The 18,288-nt window shown below is 55.9% G+C and overlaps 1 protein-coding gene and 1 long non-coding RNA gene across 3 annotated transcripts; both read right to left on the reverse strand.

Moving 5' to 3' along the window:
- Positions 1-432: 432 nt before the first annotated feature.
- Positions 433-2,469, reverse strand: LOC122892351. The gene is made up of 3 exons (XR_006381398.1): positions 2,286-2,469; positions 1,449-1,573; positions 433-599 (listed from the first exon to the last, which is right to left on the reverse strand). It is a non-coding gene; the product is annotated as an uncharacterized LOC122892351 (long non-coding RNA).
- Positions 2,470-10,902: 8,433 nt separating this feature from the next.
- MPST (mercaptopyruvate sulfurtransferase) lies at positions 10,903-18,053 on the reverse strand. Of its 2 annotated transcripts, none has more exons than XM_044227863.1 (3): positions 18,030-18,053; positions 14,205-14,841; positions 10,903-11,431 (listed from the first exon to the last, which is right to left on the reverse strand). In XM_044227863.1, exons 2-3 carry the CDS (start codon positions 14,797-14,799, stop codon positions 11,133-11,135), a joined length of 894 nt encoding a protein of 297 aa, XP_044083798.1. In that variant the 5' UTR covers positions 14,800-14,841; positions 18,030-18,053; the 3' UTR covers positions 10,903-11,132. The 2 variants fall into 2 exon arrangements, with proteins under 2 accessions (XP_044083798.1, XP_044083797.1); XM_044227862.1 differs by lacking the exon at positions 18,030-18,053 and adding an exon at positions 17,933-18,020.
- Between the last annotated feature and the right edge of the window lie 235 nt (positions 18,054-18,288).

The following is an 18,288-nucleotide window of genomic DNA, read 5'->3' on the forward strand; positions in this document are numbered from 1 at the left end:
TGCCAAGGTAAGTTCTTTAAGGACAACATAGCTGGGGTTAAAGTTGACCCACCACCCCCTATATTCCAGATGCTTTGCATGTCTGTATTAGTCACTGAGGCTCTCAGCAGCTCTGTGAGGTCGGTATCACTATACCCGTATCGTTCAGAGGAGGACACAGATGTGAAGTGACCTCCCGACTCACACAGCTGGTGAGTGGCAGGACGGCAACCCAAGTGGGTTCCAGGTGACCACCAAGGCCCCCTTCCTGCCCCCCTGCCATGGGCGGTCAGTGTTCCCTGAGAAAGATGTCTAGGGAGGAAGGGTCGACAGGGCAGTGGGTCAAAGTCAGGAGGGCTGGGTTTTCACTCCGGCTTTTGTAGGCTGAGGTATCAGGTGAGCTCTCACTTTTCCCATCTGTAATTCCGAAGTGGGAGGAGGGGTTGGTTCTGAGGGTCCCCTTCTAAGCCAGATAACTTGGCGTTGGCACTGACATCTTGGATACTGCAGGGAGGGGGAAGAGGGACAGCTCTTCATGTCATCTGGAACCAGCTGGGGACGAAGGCTGAAAGAGAAGCTGTCCTCCTTCACTTTCTCTCCTTGATGTTTCTGTCCTGGTCCTGGATTAAAGAGGAGGGGTCTGAGGCTCCCCTCAGTGATCCCGGTTCCCCCCTCCACCCCAGGTTCCCCACACTAGACAGCCGAGTGTGCTGAAAGTTCAGTTATGTGTGCTCAAAGTTCAGTTATGACCCAAGACTCTGCCTTCTCCACAAAGCCCTCCCCCTTGGCAGGGAATAGGTCACAGCTGCTAGAGGGTTGCTCCTGAGAACTCACCAATATGTTCTTGAGCAACTTCCTCTCTGAGCCTGGTTATCTTTCCTTTTGCAAAATGAGAATTATGATAGTAGCTCCCGCAGAGTGTTGTTGTGAAGATTAGTGTCTGTTAAACGTCTGACTTAGTCCCTGGCTTTCAGTATATTGGATGGGTGGATGGGTGGATGGGTGGATGGGTAGACGAGTGAAGTGGGATATGGACTGGCTTGTGAGATCAGCAGCACCCCTGGAACGTAGTGTGAGCCCTCGGCCATTGTTAGTTAAAACAAAGCTAGAGCAGGAAATATTTCTTTATCCACTTAAGGCATGTAGGCAGGGAGTGATGGGTTAGACTGGCCACTTGGAGCTCCGGGGGCTGCAGGGAGGGTGGTTTGAAACATTGAGAGTCTAGTTAAGAGATATCTGGGTCAGGACAGGGGGAAGCCCCAACCAGGGCAGAGTCAACAGGCCAAGACGAAAGAGGGTAGATTCAGTCGGTATGTAAGAAGTGGAAGGAAGAGACTCGGGTTCGAGGGAGTGTGAGAGGCAGGGAGGACGCAGAAGAAGTAGAAGGTTCTATAAAGCAAGGGAGGTGTTATAGGAGGAGAGGCAGATCTGGGCAGTGAGCAGGGGGATGAGGTCAGTTTGGGGCTGACCTGTGTTTGCGGTGCCTTTTGGAGAAGCGACAGTTGTCTCTCCGGGTGTGATGCGCAGGAGAACAGCGGTCCTGTTTCTGATTGCGGACTGGCACTCTTCTTGGTTTTTTGCATGTCTTCCCCATCTAGAGGACAAAACCAAACATCCCTGAGACAGTTTCTCAGGATGATGATTACCTTGGAAGGGAGCCAAACTTCTAAGGCTTGTTGGTTACACTGTCCCCTTCTGGGAAGAGCAGCTTTCAGGTCCTTCTTAATAGGGCTCTGAACTGGGCCTTGGAAAGCAGGTGAGACCGGAGGAGGGGTGATTCAGGGGCACAGGATCCCAGACAAGCATGCCAGCCCAGGCTTTACGGCTTGCTAGCCAGGTGACCTTGGCAAAGTCACCTAACCTCTCTGCACCTCAGTGAGGATAGTAATAGTTATAGGGAATTACGCAGTTGTCAGGACTCCATGAGCTACCAGCGGAAGGCATGTGAAGAACATGCGGCTCGTTTCCTGAGCAAAGCTTCCGTGAGTGTTGGCTTTGCTGGAACCAGCCCTGCCTCCCCGGCTACTGCTGGTTGGACCCGAGATCGGGGCCTGAGGCAAGGCACTTTAATGGTTCTTCAAATCCATTCCCATTGCCCAGGATGAACCAACCTCACCCACTCCTCCATGCTGGGTTTGCAGGGACAGGTAGAGAGAAAGGCCACCCCCAAGGACCCAGCCTCCACAGCACAGCAACTGTCATTTCCTCAGGTTAAATCCCCAGACCCAGAGTGACCCAGGAGTCTCCCTGCCACCACCACCCCCAACTGGAGCTGAAGGAACACGGATATATCCCAAAGTCCTCACCTGAGGTCATTGCCGCAGCCTGTTTCGAATCTTCTCACGTTAGCAGCGCCTCCCATGTCTGAGCAGTTTCACATCTGCTGTCAGCTCCGTGACTAAGCTGTCACTCGGCCCTGCTGGGATCTGGGGTTCAGTCCTCCTCTTCCCACGTTCTGATATCCCAACATTCTGAGTAGCTTCGACTCTGTTGTGTTTACACCCAATCCAATCCCGTCACTGCCTTGGCCCTCAGCTCTGCCTCCTAGCCCAGAGTGGGGGTTGTTGGTTCTGAGTCGCCTTTGCGGGTCACCTGAGGCGAGAAACGGGCATATTCAGTTAGTAAGAGTGAGTCCCGAGCGCCCAGAAGTATTCAGACAGGCTCTCCTTCCAACCGAAGTCAGTATTTTTGTGCCCATTTTACAGACGGGGCTCGGAGCGTTGCATAACTGACCCGCGGACTTGGATATTTATAAAAGAACAAATATGTCCCGATGCTTTAACCTAGAACTTCCTCGGATTGTCGACCTTCACCAAGCCTGCCCTGAGCGCTGGGCTTTAGAGTTTCAGAAATGAAGGAGGCGCAGACCTTCCCCTGGAAGAGCCCATAATTTCTGCGGGCTCCAGGGGGCGCCATTCGCACCGCGAAGGGACAGCGGAATGTCTGGAGGAAGGGGCACCTTTCTCCGGTTGGTTGGCACGAAAGTGCCGCTGGGGCTGGCGGTGACGCTGCCCTCTTCAGCCAGGGGTGTCCCGGAGCCAGTGGGAGGGGCGGGAGGTTCGGTCTCGCCGCCAGGGGGCGCGCCAGCGCGCTCGGGTCTTTGGAGAGCCCCCCTGGCCCCCGCCCGCCAAGCCCACACAGTCCAGTCAGCTGGCACTGGTTCTCTTTTCAGCTCAGCTCCAGAGGACAGAGGTCCTGACCATGCACTCAGTCTTATCTGCCTCCTGCAGGGACCTCATTCTGCCCAGCAAATGCCTCTCTGGCTCCGGCTGATGTCCTGCCGCAGCTCGAATCAGGAATCACACAGAACCAGGCATCTACTGCGCAGCCCCTGGGCCCCTGGGCTCCTTGCTCCTGCTGAAGCTGAGGTCCTCCTGACCTCGCAGATTCTCCTGCTCCCTCCATCCTCCTCTCCTTGGCACCTCCATGACTGGTGTGGAATGGAGATGGGAAAAGGAAGATTTTCGTTGCCTGGCACCCATGACCTCTAGTGCGCTTTTGCTGTGGCAGAGCTAAGATTCAAGCTGGCTAGGTTTTTTTCCTGGAGGGTTGTTTTGAGGGCTCTTTGGAGTTACCACCCCCCACCCCAGCCTCACACTGTACTTTCCTTCCTGGGCAGGGTCTTCTCTGATTGTTTGCCTGGGACACCCTACTCAAGGACCACCTCCTTTAGGTCCCACTGCCCACTCTCCTGCTGCCCTAGCCCATAGCTGGTGTGCACAATGTCCCTTACGGACAGCTCCAAGTCACTACTCTTCACCCAGGTTCTCGGCTGGTTCTCCAAAAGCCAAGGCTCCACCAAGGCTTGGACAGCGTTCAACCCGCACCTCTGATTCCACCACGGAATGGGCAGCCACGTCGGCATCCCTGCTGCAAGCTTTCCCAGGCTTAGGTCCCAGCCCACCTCTGAGCACCCCCGGAATCTAGGACACACAGGCCAAGCTCTGCAGATGGGCTCCCCGAAACCCCACTCCCTCCGTCTTCCAGAAGGGGAGCTCCCTCCCACAGTGCACTTCCCCCCATGAGGGGGAGAAGCAGAGCACCCCAACAGTTCCCTGGAAAGAGAGTCCCCCCTCTACCTTCCAGTTCGTCCTGCTGGCATCTCTCCCGCTCTAGGCAGGAGGGGGCCGTCTCCTGGGGTTTCTAAAACCAGTTCTTAACCACCTGGGTTGGAAAAACTGCTTTCGATGGTCTAGCACCTCGTTTTAGAATGTGGGTGCAGTTAGCAGCTCTGGCTGAAACTGGATCAGAAAAGCCTGCGTTTAAAAAATAGCATTTCATTTTGAAGCAATTTCTGACTTGGAGAAAAGTTGCAAAAATAATACCAAAAATTCTGGTGGAGCCTCCACTCAGATTCACCAAATGCTCACATTTTACTACACTGGCTCTTCCGTTTTCGGAGAGCAAATCCTAGAGTTAATGTGCTTTCTCACTTGAACCCTTCCGTGTGAGCCACACATCAGGACCGTCTTTTATACAATCACGGTGAGATTACCATCATCAGGAAAGGAGCATCAGTACAATGCCATGAACTAATCCACAGATTTCTTCAAAGCTCCCCTTGTCCTGCTAATGTCCTTTACAGCAAAAGAAGGCAAAAGTCCTTTAGGATCTGTCCAGAAAGCGTCGCATTCCATGGTCACGTCTCTTTACTCTTCCAGTGTGGAACAGTTCCCCGGTCTTTCTTTGTCTCCCGTGTTTGAGGGGAACAGACTGTTTATCTTGGAGAATGCCCTCCGTTTGGGCTTGTCTGACACTTCATGGTTACACGCACTGTGTGCATTTGGGGCAGGAACCCTGGGAAGTGGAGCTGTGTCCTCACGCCCCTGGTGAAGAGGGACTCATGTCTCTTTATCCCGTCGCTGGTAAGGTCAACCAGTCACTCAGGAAGGAGGTGGCAGTCAAGTCGCTGATCTATACCATCTCTGTCTTGCCCTGTGAACTCATCGGTGTCTTGTGGGGAGACACATGGAGACTATTAATATCCTGCTTTCCAGCAAACACTTTTATCTCATCCCTTATTTGAATAGTCATTGATGAGTCTTGCCATACCTACACGATGGCCAAATTGTGATCCCCCCTGCCCTTAGTCCATCATTTCTTCTACATTTCTTAGCGGCCTTCTGTTTTCCGATGGAAGCTGCCAGAGAGGACACCACAGTGAGTCAGGCCAAGGGCCAAGTCAAGATGGCAGAGCTGAACATGAGGATCGGGCCCATAAAGGGCAGCCAGGCAGCGAGAAAGTGCTTGGGGCCAAGGGAGCGAGGAACCAGTGGGAAGTGTGAGGGCCGGCAGGCGGGAGGCCCTCTACTTCCCCAGGGCAAGTCTCCGGCTCCGCTCCCGGAGGTGCCCAGAGCAGGTCTTGACGGCTGGGAGCTTTTGGCGGGCCCACCGCTGTCTCCAGCTGCTGCTGTCTGTTGCCACCCATCACATCAGGCTCTTGGCCTCTCCCAGAATCCTGTGCAGTCACGGGCAGGGCCTGGGTCACCTCCACCTGTCAGAAGACCAAGCATGGGTCTGCTACTGAATTCCCACCCTGACCCGCTCTGCACAAGTGGGAGGGAGCATTTACCTAACACTTTGTCCCCCTACCCCTTGGGGGAGGAGGGTGGGGGTGCTTCCTGGAACCCTAGGGAAAGCCGTAAACCCACGTAGACAAAAGTCATTATCTCCCGGCTTTCTTGCTTTCAAATTTGGAAAAGTCAACTGGGCAGCACCAGAAACAGCCCCTTCCTTGAGTGAGTCTCCCCCTTTCCAATGTTAGCTCTGGGGGGATTACACAAGCATGGGAGCCCACACCCTGAAGCCCTTGGGTTCCCACTCAGGCCCCTTTATTCTTATTTGACTTGCTTTCTCTCATGGGCTTGCCACTGATTTTCAAGCCTTTTGAAAATGGGAAGAGGCTGTGGGAGGGGGGCGGAGGCTGGCAGGGGAAGAAGGCAAGAAGGAAGCCTGGACACAGCCAGCATCGCTGGGGTCATAAATCCCCAAGCACCAGCCCCCAGAAGCTACCTGGCTGGCCTGGAAGCTTCCACAGGCCCCTCCTGCCTCATTCTGGGCCCCATATTCTGCAGTTGGGCTCCTGCTTCCGACTAATGATGAGGGCCTGGTCATCACGCCCTCCAGGACTGCAATCCTAGCCCTCACCTTCCTGTGACCTCTCTAAGCCCCCACCTTCCTTACCTGTAAAATGGAGAAGAACACTATTTTCAGGGTTGTTGGATTAAAGGAACCCAAAAAAACTTAGCATCCTCCCTGGAGGATGTGGGGGAAGGTTCTGGAGAAACAGGAGGGATTATTAAGGTCTCTCCTAGCCTTACCAGGGTATTTATGTGTATAGGTCAAACATTTACTAAGACCTGTCCATGTCGGTCTCTGTGCTGGGGGCAGGAAGCAAACCATGAATAAGGCAGGTCCCCTCATGTGTGTTCAGGGCGTCACAGGAAGGCAGGAGTGTGGGGTAGGGCAGAATGTTAGTAACACTAACAATGTGTGGTGGTTAAGCTCTGCCTTCGGCTCCGGTCAGGATCCCAGAGTCCTGGGATCGAGCCCCACATTGGGCTCCCTGCTCAGCGGGCAGTCTCCTTTTCCCTTGCCCTCTGCCCCTCTCATCTGCCCTCCCTCTCTCCCTCTCTCTCAAATAAATAAAATCTTTTAAAAAAAAAAAAGTACTAATGATGCATGTACGTAGTGCTTTCTGTCCTGGGTTTTGTTCCCAGTGTTTTGTAGGAATCTGATCCTATACAGTGGGTACTGGGTTAGCCCCACATCACAGATCGGCACCTGGGGTACTCGCCAAACTCATGACCAGGAAGCAGGAGGTCTGGGCTTGAATCCTGATCACTCTCACTTCTCTACACGAGGTCTGGAGGCGTGGTCAAGGGAGTCCCTAAAGGGGCTGCCGGCCCCATGCCTCTCGAAGCCAGAACCACCTACTCCCCTCTCTCCTGTTCTGTGTTCCGCCTCTTAGATGCTCCTCATTATACCTGTCGTGGTCTGTCTGCCTCTCCTCCCCTCCCTACTGGCTCAGTTCCCTGTCTCAGGGTCTGACTTTAGTCTCCACGCCCCCAGATCCTGGTCCCAGGCCTGTCTTGCAGGTGGGTGCTGGAGTTCGTGGATGGGACAGGCTGCATCTTCGTATTCTGGCTGTGAGGTGGCAAGAGGTCCAAGGCCGTGGGAAGAAGGGTAGAGCTCCACAGTCCAAGAGAGGCAGAATCTGGAGACTCACTGCCGGGTCTGGACACGGGTGACCCCCTGGTGGTGGCTGTGTATACACTGAGACGGGGGACATGGACAGAGGGCTAGGATTAGGACTCCAGTAGGGATCTGAATTCAGTGGGGATCTGGGTCCTGCAAGCTGCTGGCGGCCCACATATGGGAGTGACGGGTTCAACAGTAGATTAAGCCACTAGAAGAACTTGTTCATTATCCAGAGGGCGTGGGCCCACCTAGAAGCAGGCAGAGACTCTGAAGAATGTGACAGTCACCAGGGAACGTGTCTACACCACGTTCCACCCACCCACCCTCCCCCCCAACAGGTAAATATGTTGAAACTTCCGGTGCTTAAAATTAGAAAGCTTCAGTAACCTAAAAATTCCATCTCTTCCTGAATGACTCATTCCCCCATAAATTCAGAAATAAAACTCCATTGTCCTCATATAGCTAGCTGGGTTATTCCAGCAGGAGTGACACCTTGTACTGTTCCAAACTTGACCTTACCTGACGTCACCCCCAGAATTTGCTCCCATTTCTCAGACTAGATGACCGAGGTCCCGCCCAGAAGGATCTGGAAGGCAGGCCTTCTGGGGCCTCATGCAGAACAGATTCCAAGCTCCAGGAGCAAATCAGTACATTGATTCATTATTCAGTCCACTGCGTGTGGGGCATGGGCTTTGGGCCATGAACCCTCGTGGCAACGATCCAGGGAGTGAGCACACATTCCCGCGCAGCTGGTTTGACAAGGTTGGGAATTGTCCAGCTGTCCCTGACAGAGGGGTGCTCAGCAAATATTTGCCAGGTGGATAAAAATTTCATCATCCTTGTCCAGTGTGGCGAATTCCTGCCTGGAATACACAGGGTGGGTAGTCCAGGTGCTGGCAGCGGCCGGGCACCCCCTCCCCGCGGTTAATCATTCTGGGAGTTGAGACTTGCAAGAGGCAGGGCAGAACCCAGTCAACGCCTCAAAATTACACAGCAGCTCTGGGAATCCTAGAAAGGCAGGGCTCAATTTCCTTTCTCCTGCCCCTGGGCCATTCTCCAAACCTGTTCAAACCCATCTGGGACCTTCCCGGGAGGAAAAGCCTCAGGTTGGATCTGCCTGGGTTCCTGGCTGGAAGGAGGACGAGGATGGGGGAAGAGAACCTAGTCAAACCCCTAGCTCAAATCTCGTAGCTGACTGTCTCCTCCTTGTGGAGCTGGGAAACGCTTGGCCATCTTCCCCAAGCTTGTCACTTGTGCTTCCAAACCCCGAGCGACGCTCCATTCTCTCCTTGATCCTCCAAATCTGGAAAACCCACCAAACCCAAGAAGCCCTGGAGGGGCTTTCTAATTCCAGTTAGGCCCCTCTCTCAAACTAGCTGTGTGCCCTCAGGCAAATCACCCAACCTCTCTGAGCTTGTTTTTCTCACTTGTAGAATGAGTCTGTTGCCACTTCGAGGTCCTCCCCTCTCTGTGGAAATGATAGCACTGACCAGTTTCACTCTCTGCCTGGGAAGCTTTTTGAGGGCAGGAACACAATTCTGGTTATTTGTTACCCCCTCTCCCCCAATGCCACAAGTACAAGAGACATTCAACATGCTGAATTAAGTAACAGTTCTTATTTTTTTTTTTTAAGAGTTTTTATTTATTTGTCAGAGAGAGAGAGAGCGAGCACACAGGCAGGCAGAGAGGCGGGCAGAGGCAGAGGAAGAAGCAGGCTCCCGGCCGATCAAGGAGCTCAATGTGGGGCTCAATCCCAGGACGCTGGAATTATGAACGGAGTCAAAGGCAGCGGCTTAACTGACTGAACCACCGAGGTATCCCAAGTAATAGTACTTTAAAAAAACAACAGGAGCACTCGAAGTCACTGTGCCCGGCAGCAAGCTCAACAGTTTCAGGGGATTCTCTCACGTAACCCCCATAGTTCTCAAGGCAAGTGAGATTCCTCCCATTTTAAAGATGAGGAAACAGAGGTTCAGAGAGGCTCAGCGGTGTCCGAGGTCAGGCAGCCTTGAACGGGGTAGCTGAGACAGGAGCCAGATCAGAACTCATCCGCGTTTGCGCACAAACCCCTCTCCCTGGAGAGGCAGAGATGTTTCCCTTCCCTAGAGAGAAAAATGAGGCTTATCTGAGCATCAAAGGAGGGAGGCTTCGGGGCTGCTAAATGTAACCTCCAGGGGAACGGGCTTGTGATGGGGAGACAAGGTCCTCTCCACGCTGGGATTACCTGGCTACACTGTCCTGACTGCTGGGCTCAACTGTTATTTGCCCCTAGAGCAGTGGTTCTCAACAGAGCGCTTTTTGCCGCCCCCCCCCGGGGATATTTGGTCGTGTCTGGGGACATTTTTGGTTGTCACAACTGGCTGGTGGTCCTGGAGTCTAATGAGTAGAGGCCAGAAACGCTGCTAAACACCCCACAAGGTACAGGACGGTCCCGGCAACAGAGAATGCTCCCCCCACCCCAAAAGTCAGCCGTACTGGGGTGGAGAAACCCTGAACTCGAAAAATGGGACTCTGCCGGGGCGCCTGGGTGGCTCAGTCGGTCAGGCATCGGGCCCCTTGATCTCAGCTCAGGTCATGATCTCAGGGTCCAGAGATCAATCCCCATGTCGGGCTCTGTGCTCAGCACAGAGTCTGCCTGTCCCTTTCCTTCCCCCCTACTTGTGAGCGCTCTGTCTCTAAAATAAATCAAATCTTTAAAAAAAAAAATGGGACTCTGCCATGAATTCTTGGTTAAATCTTCATCTGAAATCCCTTCTTCTGAAACATGCATCCTTCCCATTTTACAGGTGAGGAAATGGACTCGGAGAGGTTGGGACCAACTTTAGCGCTCTCACTCAGAAAACCAGGATATTGTCCCGTTGACTCCCTCACGGCTGCAGACTTGGGAGGTGACTCAGCGTCAGAGGACGTGGGATGGGGATTGCAGGTACAAAGAAGAGTAAATTCAGAGTCAGGAAACCTGGGTCTGGTCCAGCTCCCCATCATGTGCCCTTGGGTAAGTCACTGTCTTCTCTGGTTTTGTTCTTCTGGGGTTCTCCCCAGTACCAACCGATGTTGCCTCTTTGCTACTGAGGGGTGCCTTGGGGCTTAGAGATGGGGAGATGTGACCCAACTTCAGGCAGGGGCCACCTGGGGCTATCTCAGACACCATGTCCTTCTCTGCACAAAGGACAAATACAAGGAGGAGGACAGAGCCTCTACAAGGAGGCAAGCCTGGGGGCAGAGGTGTTCCTTTGAGCAGAAAGAATCAAACCCCCTGGCACTCCCCACCCCCCTTCCCCATTGCTCCAGAGGATAGCCTCCAAGTGTGGGAACCCAGGTGGCTGAACTCCAACCTGGATGAACTTAACCCCTCTCTTGAACATCCCAGCGAGGCTGGGACAGGCCTCCTCCGTGCGGTACAGCCTCCTGCCGGTTTAGACCTATCTCTGTCTTGACATTGGAAGCATTGTGGACCTGGGTGGGCCTTTGGGTGGCACTCTAGACATATCACAGCAAGATTCATCTTAAATGGCCTGGAAGCCAGCAGTGAGACCCCTGGCATTACGTGGTGGAAGACAGTTTGCTGGGGGCACTCTGGTCACAGGAATGGTAGGGTCCTAGGGCTCCTGTCCTGCTTGGAAGGCAGGGATGGGATCCCCAAACCCCTCGGGCTCCGCGGAGCTCCCTTTGCTGGGCATGCTGGAACCGTTGACTCATCAGGAACACCAGGCAGACCCCCAGTTAGAAAGATTTAGCCCTTGGCTATTTTATTTCCTCAACAGTGAAACAAGGGAGGGCCCCCACTTGGCGTGTGGGGCAGCTGCCTCCCCCAGTGCCCACCACCTTCTCTCCTGCCTCCACTGGGAGCCCACAAGTCAACGGAACTCCTGGCCTCGCAGGAAGAAACGCACACTTGGTCAGAGCACAGTCAACAAGGAGGCTGGGCAGAGCTCCCTGTGTCCTGCCTAGTCTCAGTGGGTCTTCCCCCGGCCCTCGGAGATGACTTCCTCCGGCTGGGCGCGCATGTACCACTCCACCCAGGAGCCGTCGTAGATGGCCACGTCGGGTTTGCCGCAGAGGTAGGCCCCCAGAGCCACATGGCAGGCTGTGACGCCGGAGCCACACGTGGCCACCAGTGGCTGGGACAAGTCCACCTTCTTGTCCTGGAACATTCGGTGGATCTCCTCCGGGCTCTTCTCCAGGCCCTCCTTGGTCAGGAAGTCCGTGAAGGGGATGTTCACTGTGCCGGGGATGTGGCCGGGTTCGATGCCTGCAGAGGGACGGCAGGAAGGTGGGGACAAGGACAAGGGCATATGAGAAATGGCCACTGCAGTATGAGAGCCTCCGAGGCAGCCACAGCACTGAACCCTCTCTACACGCACTGCCCCACGCAGTCCTCATCCCCAGAAAACCCAGATACCACTTACAGATATCCCCAGTTTACAGATGGGCATGCTGAGGCTTGGTACTGTGCCAGGCCTGGCTGGAATGGGGATCTACGACTCAGACCGCACCAGAGTCTCACTCTTCCCCTGGATTCCTGATCACCCATGTGCTGGGGGCATGATGGGTGGAGGGGAATAAAGATAAACAAGCCCTCCGCCTGGCTAGGACTCCTTGTCTTTACAGTAAAGGAACGGATCGGGCCGGGTGGACAGGCATTGCTGAGCCATTACAAGGATGAGCGGTGTTACAAAGGCCCAAGGATGTCATGGGACACATTATAAAAGATATTAACAGAAACAATAATCCTTGACATGACTGAATACTTACTTTGTGCCACGCACTATTCAGAGCCCCTCCACTGTATCTTCTCCTTTAATACTCCCCCGAACTCTACAGGACAGAAATGACCACCCCCACCCCCTGCCCCCACCCTTTACACAGATGAGGAGACTGAGGCACACAGACTCAGTTGCCCAGGTCAGAGAGGCCCCAGAGCAGGTGCTGCTGACGCCAGGCCATGGGGTCGGGGAGGCAGGGAAGCTTCTCTGAGAAGTGAGTAGGGGTCTGTCACGTGGACGGGTCTGGGCAGTGGGTCTGAGAGCACCCCAGACTAGGGAAAGGGGGAGGGAATTGGAGGAGGCAGGAAATTACAGGGTGTTTAGAGGGGTTCAAGGTCACTGGGCAAAAGCACAGATACAAGAGGCGTTTAAGGCCCAAGAGGAACGGCCTTGATTAAGACAGAGCTTTGACCAGGACTACAAACAGAAACCAGACTTCCATTTTCAAAAGATCACTTCGATCATAGCACGTAGAATCTGGGCAAGGCTAGAGAGCCGTTCACTAAGAGGGTCACCACCCCCTTAAATCTAATCACTTTGCTTTTACCATCCCCCATGAGGCAGGTGTCATTAATATCCCCATTTTCATGCCAAGAACTGAGATTTGCAACAGAACCAACCCTCACGCCCATGATTCAAAATTCAAGGCTGAATGCCGCTGGGGTGGGGCCCTAGACTGGTGGCCTCTGTCCCCGGTTTCCCCCTGCAGTGGGGAGACACTCCTCCAGGGAGCTGCGGACCCGGATGGGTAGCTAGGCAGGACTTAGCAAACGGGCAGCACTCCAGGTCCACGGGGAGGTGGGAGTGCATCGTGCTTCCCCCCGAAGGTGCGGAAGCAGCTCGATGGGAGACATCACATAGAGACCAATGTGGAGGAAGCAAGAAGAGCAAGCTCTCCGGTCGGGTTGGTCACTGTCAGAGCCGGGCTGTCCCTGTGCCTTGAATCCCCACCAAGCAAAGCATGCTTCCCGCTACACTACCCGACCGACGGGGCCCCTCACTGAGGGGCACGCTTGTCCAGCTCTCAGCCCGTGCAGCGGGAACAATGACCATGAGGGGATGTCTGCCACCAGTCTAGATCCAGCCTTTGCATGCGCTGGCTGAGGCCAGCTCCACGATGAGCCCACTTTGCAGATGACCAAGCAGGACTGAGGTAGCGTTAAGCACTTCTGGGAAGAGTTATAACCATAGAAGCACACAGTCACTCTGTCACCTCCCATCTCTTAGTGACTTTTATGTGTGACACTGGGAGTTGAGCATTTCATCATTTGTACTCATTTGACATTTGACCCTCATGGTCCCCCAGGCCTGACTCAGGGGCATGGGGGAGGCAATTCAGGGGCAGCCCCCCAGGGGAAGTGGCAAGTTCTTTGCATCCTCCCCAAAGAACACAGACAGAGGAAAGACTCGGTGATTACTGGTTGCTCAAGGCAGTTAAATGAACTGCCTCAAATCCGCCCTCCCACCCCCCGCCCCGGGCTGCCTCCTGACCTAGAACGAGGTAGCCATCCTGAGACTCCGTTTCCTCGCTGTCCAGTGAGAGCACCTACCTCTCTGAATCACTGAAAAGTTCACACCAACGTGGCCATTGACCCACTCGTTTGTGGGGACCTCTGTCCCCCGTCCCCCTGATACAGGGCTTTCCTGCAGTCTCCTTTCCTGGGGAACCAGCTCATAGGCTCCGCCCCCACTCAGGCCAGCAACCACCTCTGTTCAGTTTCTCTCCAGCCTGGGGCAGCAATCCCTCCCTCTCTCTTTAGTGCCCCCTCCATCCTGCCCTCTGCAAGCCTTGGTCCCTCCCAGGGGCGTTCCACTCACTCTCCTGCCCCCAGACTCCTCCCCTTCCTGTCTGCCTTCCTCTCCAGCAGGTCGGCATACACCCAATCAAACCCCATCCCTTTGGGCTTTTCCGAAACTAGGCCTGCCTGCCTCCCCTCCGATTCCACAGAGACGCCCCTACTTCCACAGAATCGGGGTAGGGCTGTTTGGTTTCTCCCTCTTATCCAGGGAGCCCTGGGTTCCCGGTGAGTTTGGGGTAGTCACTGCCCGCAACACGGGTGAGGGTGGGGATGGGGCGAGTACTACTGTGCACTCTTCAGGAATAAAGCCACTGAAGCTTACGGAGGGAGGCAACTAGAACCCAAATCTCAGGCCTCCACCCCATGCGATGTCCTTTAAAGGCAAGGAAGAGGCAGAGCCCTGGGCGCACCTGGGCCCGTGCCCCAGCTGACCACCCGCCCCTTCGCGCAGGTTTGTTACCGTCTCGAGGCTCTGGCTCGGTGCCCCTGAACCGACCCGCGGCGCGGGCGTCCACCACCTGGAAGCGTCGGGATTCGAGGTTCTCCTTGATGTCCTCGTAGGTCTTGATGAAGGCGGGGTCGAGCGTGGCGCGGAACTCGGCGGGCTCCGGACGAGTTTTGCCCGAGCTCAGCGGGAGGCCCAGGCGCAGCCAGTGGCGGAGGCCGCCATCCAGCAGCGACACGGCCCTGTGGCCGAAGGCGCGGAACATCCACCAGACGCGCGGTGCCGCGTAGAGGCCCTGGTCGCTGGCGTCGTAGACCACGACGTGGGTGGCGGCGCCCACGCCCAGGCGGCCAGCGTACTCAGCGAAGTGCGCGGCGCTGGGCAGCATGTGGTCGTAGGGCGACGTGCGGTCGCTGCACTGGTCGATGTCAAAGAAGGCGGCGCCGGGGATGTGGCGCTCCTCGAACTCGTGTCGTGCGTCGCGACCCAGCTTGGGCAGGTACCAGGAGGCGTCGAGCAGCTGCAGGGGCTGCCCCGCGCGAGGGGCCCTCAGTGCCTCGGCCACCCACTGCGCTGACACGAGCGCGCGGAACAGCTGCTGTGGGGCCATGGTGGCGGCGGCGGCAGCGGTGGCGACGCGGGGGCTGCAGGCCTGGGAGAGAGGGAGAATGTCAGGAGGGAACGGAGAAGAGGCCGGCTCGATGGCTGGGAACCGCCTGCACCGCTGGGGCTGGCCCTAGCCCACAGGGGCGGTGGAGCCCCGGGGAGGGCAGAGTCCAGGGAGCACAGAAAGGCCGCGGTGGTGAGCCCAGGTGAACCCAGGTGCAGACTTCGCTCCGGGGGCCCCTCCTCCCCTCCCCCTGTGAGGACAGACACAGCACAGAGCAACAGAATGACCCTGACCCCTTCCAGAGTGCCGCCTGCCCTTCACCACTGCTGGCTGGAGGTGAGGTGGGGAGGAGCCCCTACCTGCCTGGGCTCAAGACCCCAGGCAGGTAGGGGCCAAGTTTCAGCCCCTCCCCAAGATGCAGCTCTGCTTCTCCTGCCACCCAAGGTCCCTGGTGGGATTCATTCTCTCATTCATTTATCAAACGTTTATACAAGCAGCCTCATGGGGATAGTGGCCGGGATTTACCAACTCCTGAGCCTCATTTAATCTCACAATACCTCAGAACACCACAGGACACAGTGTAGGCTCTCAATTAATTAGTGGAACAATTAGCCCCAAGAAGGCTGGCAACATTCTGTTTCACAGAGGGCGACACTGAGGGTCACATAAGTGCACTGAGTTGGCCAAGGTTGGTGGCTAAAGACCTCACACCAGGCCCGGACTCCAGACGCTCACAGGCAAGGTGGGACCCCGGACTCCACACGCTCACAGGCAAGCACTGTGCAGGCTCTGGGGGCCCTGCAAGGGCGGATTTGGCCCCTTGAGCCTGGACTTTTCTCTGAACGTTCATGCAGCAGCTACAACAGTGGTCCTGCCTCACCCCCTCTCCCCGCCGCTCCCCTGCTGGGCCAGCAGCTAAGAGTACACCAGTCCATGACAAGCCAAGTCACTGCCTTCCGGGGTCAGGATGCTCTGAACATGTTGAGTCCCTGTGCAACAGCTCCTGGTCCATTAGATGGCTTCCTGCAGGTCTGAGAAAGGTGCCCCCTTCCGCCGGGGTATGTGACCAGGTGAGTAGGGTGTGAGCGACAGGTCGGCCCCCCTTTCCCCTTTCAGCAGGGCACCACCTTAAGATCCATACCCAACAGTCCTGCCATGGTGGGGGAGGTTTGGTAAAGAACAGGTGCTTTGTGGGCCCCGCCCCAGGCTCAGCACCGCAGCCTTTAGAGGGGGTCTACGAGGATGCCTGTTTTCTGCAGGAGACGACTAGAGATGGGAGTGCCTTGCCCTTGCTCACACAGCTGGTCACGGGCAGCCTCGGGATCTGAAGCCAGAGCTGGGCTCTGGAGGCTGGACTTCCACCTTGTGCCCCAGCCCCTCCCACACTCCTCTGGCTTTTAGGAAGTCACTCTACACACACGGCCAGGCCCTGTGCTGGACACTGAGAAACTCTCGATTTTGCCGGGCCCTGCGGGTAAAGACAGGCCACAGGCCTGCTCAGAGGACAGCATCATTGAGGAAAGTCTGGAGTTCAGTGTGAACATGGAGGGGCCACAACCTCAAGCCTAGGGCGGGAGCAGAAGGGATGGGAAGTCTTCCTGGAGGACGGTTTCAGGGACCCAGGAAACTATCGCTACACTTTCAGGATAAGGAGGCCACCGAGGGAGCTTTGGCTAAGGGGTGATTCCAGTATCTGTGAATGCCCAACCTTTGGCTCCTACAGTGGACATTAAACAATGAATGTTGAGAGCCATCATAAGGCATTGCACTGGCTGGTTTTAATCATCATTAAAAATGGCTTAATAAAAAAGATAATAAAATACATTAAAAATGGCTTAATAAAAATCCCATTATTTCTGAGAACGTACTCTCACTGGTAGACTTTGAACAACAGCAGCATGTCTAGAATCTTCGTTTCAGGATTGGGTGGGACTTCAGAGGTCTGAGGTCATCCTGCACCCCCTCCCCCCTGATTGGCAGTTGTCCCATAGGCCTGAAGGAGGCCGAGGAGGGTCTGGGAGAGTGGCTGTGTGTCACTTAAGGGCGCAGACCGGGGCCTTTGGGTGCTGGCCAGGCCTGGCCCCCTGCAGATGCTCTGGGAGTGAAGGAATCCAGGACACACGGGACAGCCCCAGACCCATCTCAAGAGCACACACACCTACACTAGGGGAAGCCTGGGCAGGGCCAAACACGAAGTTCAGAAGATTCTCCACGGAAATGCCTGTCAAAGTACACGTTTGCCAATCTCCTGTGAGGATATGACGACTTCAGAGTAAAAGGAATTTTTTAAAGAGGGGGGATGAGAAAAGCGTTCCGGGCATTTGTCACACATCTGTATGCAAAACGCTGAGCAGGGAGCAGGGGTGGCCCACCAGCTTGGAGGAAACACTTGTTCCCTTTTCAGGAATGATGTGAAGTGGCTGTGAAACACAACCATTGTTAAAAAATGTAATGATACAAACTTACGATCAAATAGATTCATTAAAAAGAAAGGCTTTTTTTTTTTTTGAATTATGAGTCTTTGGGGGTGAGCCAGGTAAACAAAAGCAGCAAGCAGGCCACGTGGGCTTCAGATCTGAGATTAACAACTGCGAGGGGGTGGGGGTCTCAACCCCACTGTGAGCCCCTGGGGTAACTCACTAGGCCTGTCTTTCTGGTCTTTAAATAAGCTTCTGGCCTGCACAGCAAGGTTGTTGTGGGAAGTCTGAAAACCTTAGAAGCAACGTGCTCACGGAGCAGGCCTTGACCAAGGCTAGTTTCATTTCACTCCAGCAAGTTCTTTGCCAGTTACTTCCCTTGGAGCCTCTGGGTCACTTGGCATTGTCTCCCTGGCCTCTCTGTGGGGTTTTATTAGTCCTCCCCCCTCCCTCTTGCTCTCTCGGGTGACACCAGCTGACCCGACCCCCCCACCCCCCTACCCCAGCTTCCCACCTGCCGCTCACGCCTAGGCCACGGGGCAGGCCACCCCGAGCGGCCTGCGGACAGCCATGCTTAGGTCGAACCCAGGCGCGCGCCTTCCCTCCTAGACTACAGCCCCCTACTCCGCCCAGACCGCGCGGGGAAGCCCCGCGCCGCGCACCCCAATGATCGACCTCCCCCTAAAGAAAGGCAAGCGCGATGCCGCAGCAGTTACCCGGGTCTCGGGCTCCGGGTTTCCGGGATCGGTCATGGCCCCAGCGCAGGGCGCCCCCTCCCCGGGCCCGAAGCCGTCCCCTCCTCCCGCCACCAACCTGCGACCGGCCAAAGGGAGGAGACTCGGGCACAGCCCACCGCCGTGGCCACTTGGAGCCGCCGCTGCTCGCGCCTTCCACTCGCCCGCCCGGGGGGGACACCCGTGCCGCCGCGCCTTGCCCCGCGTCGGCCCCGCGCCCCCCTGGAGGGTCCCCGGGGTCGGAGGGGTGCGACGCACTGTGGGGGGGCGGCAGGGGGCGGGCGCGGCGGGGCGGCGCGGCGCGAGGCCTGGGATCGGCGGGACGGCATGCCGTATCC

The sequence above is a fragment of the Neovison vison genome, chromosome 12, assembly GCF_020171115.1.
Source record: "Neovison vison isolate M4711 chromosome 12, ASM_NN_V1, whole genome shotgun sequence".
Lineage (NCBI taxonomy): Eukaryota > Metazoa > Chordata > Mammalia > Carnivora > Mustelidae > Neogale > Neogale vison.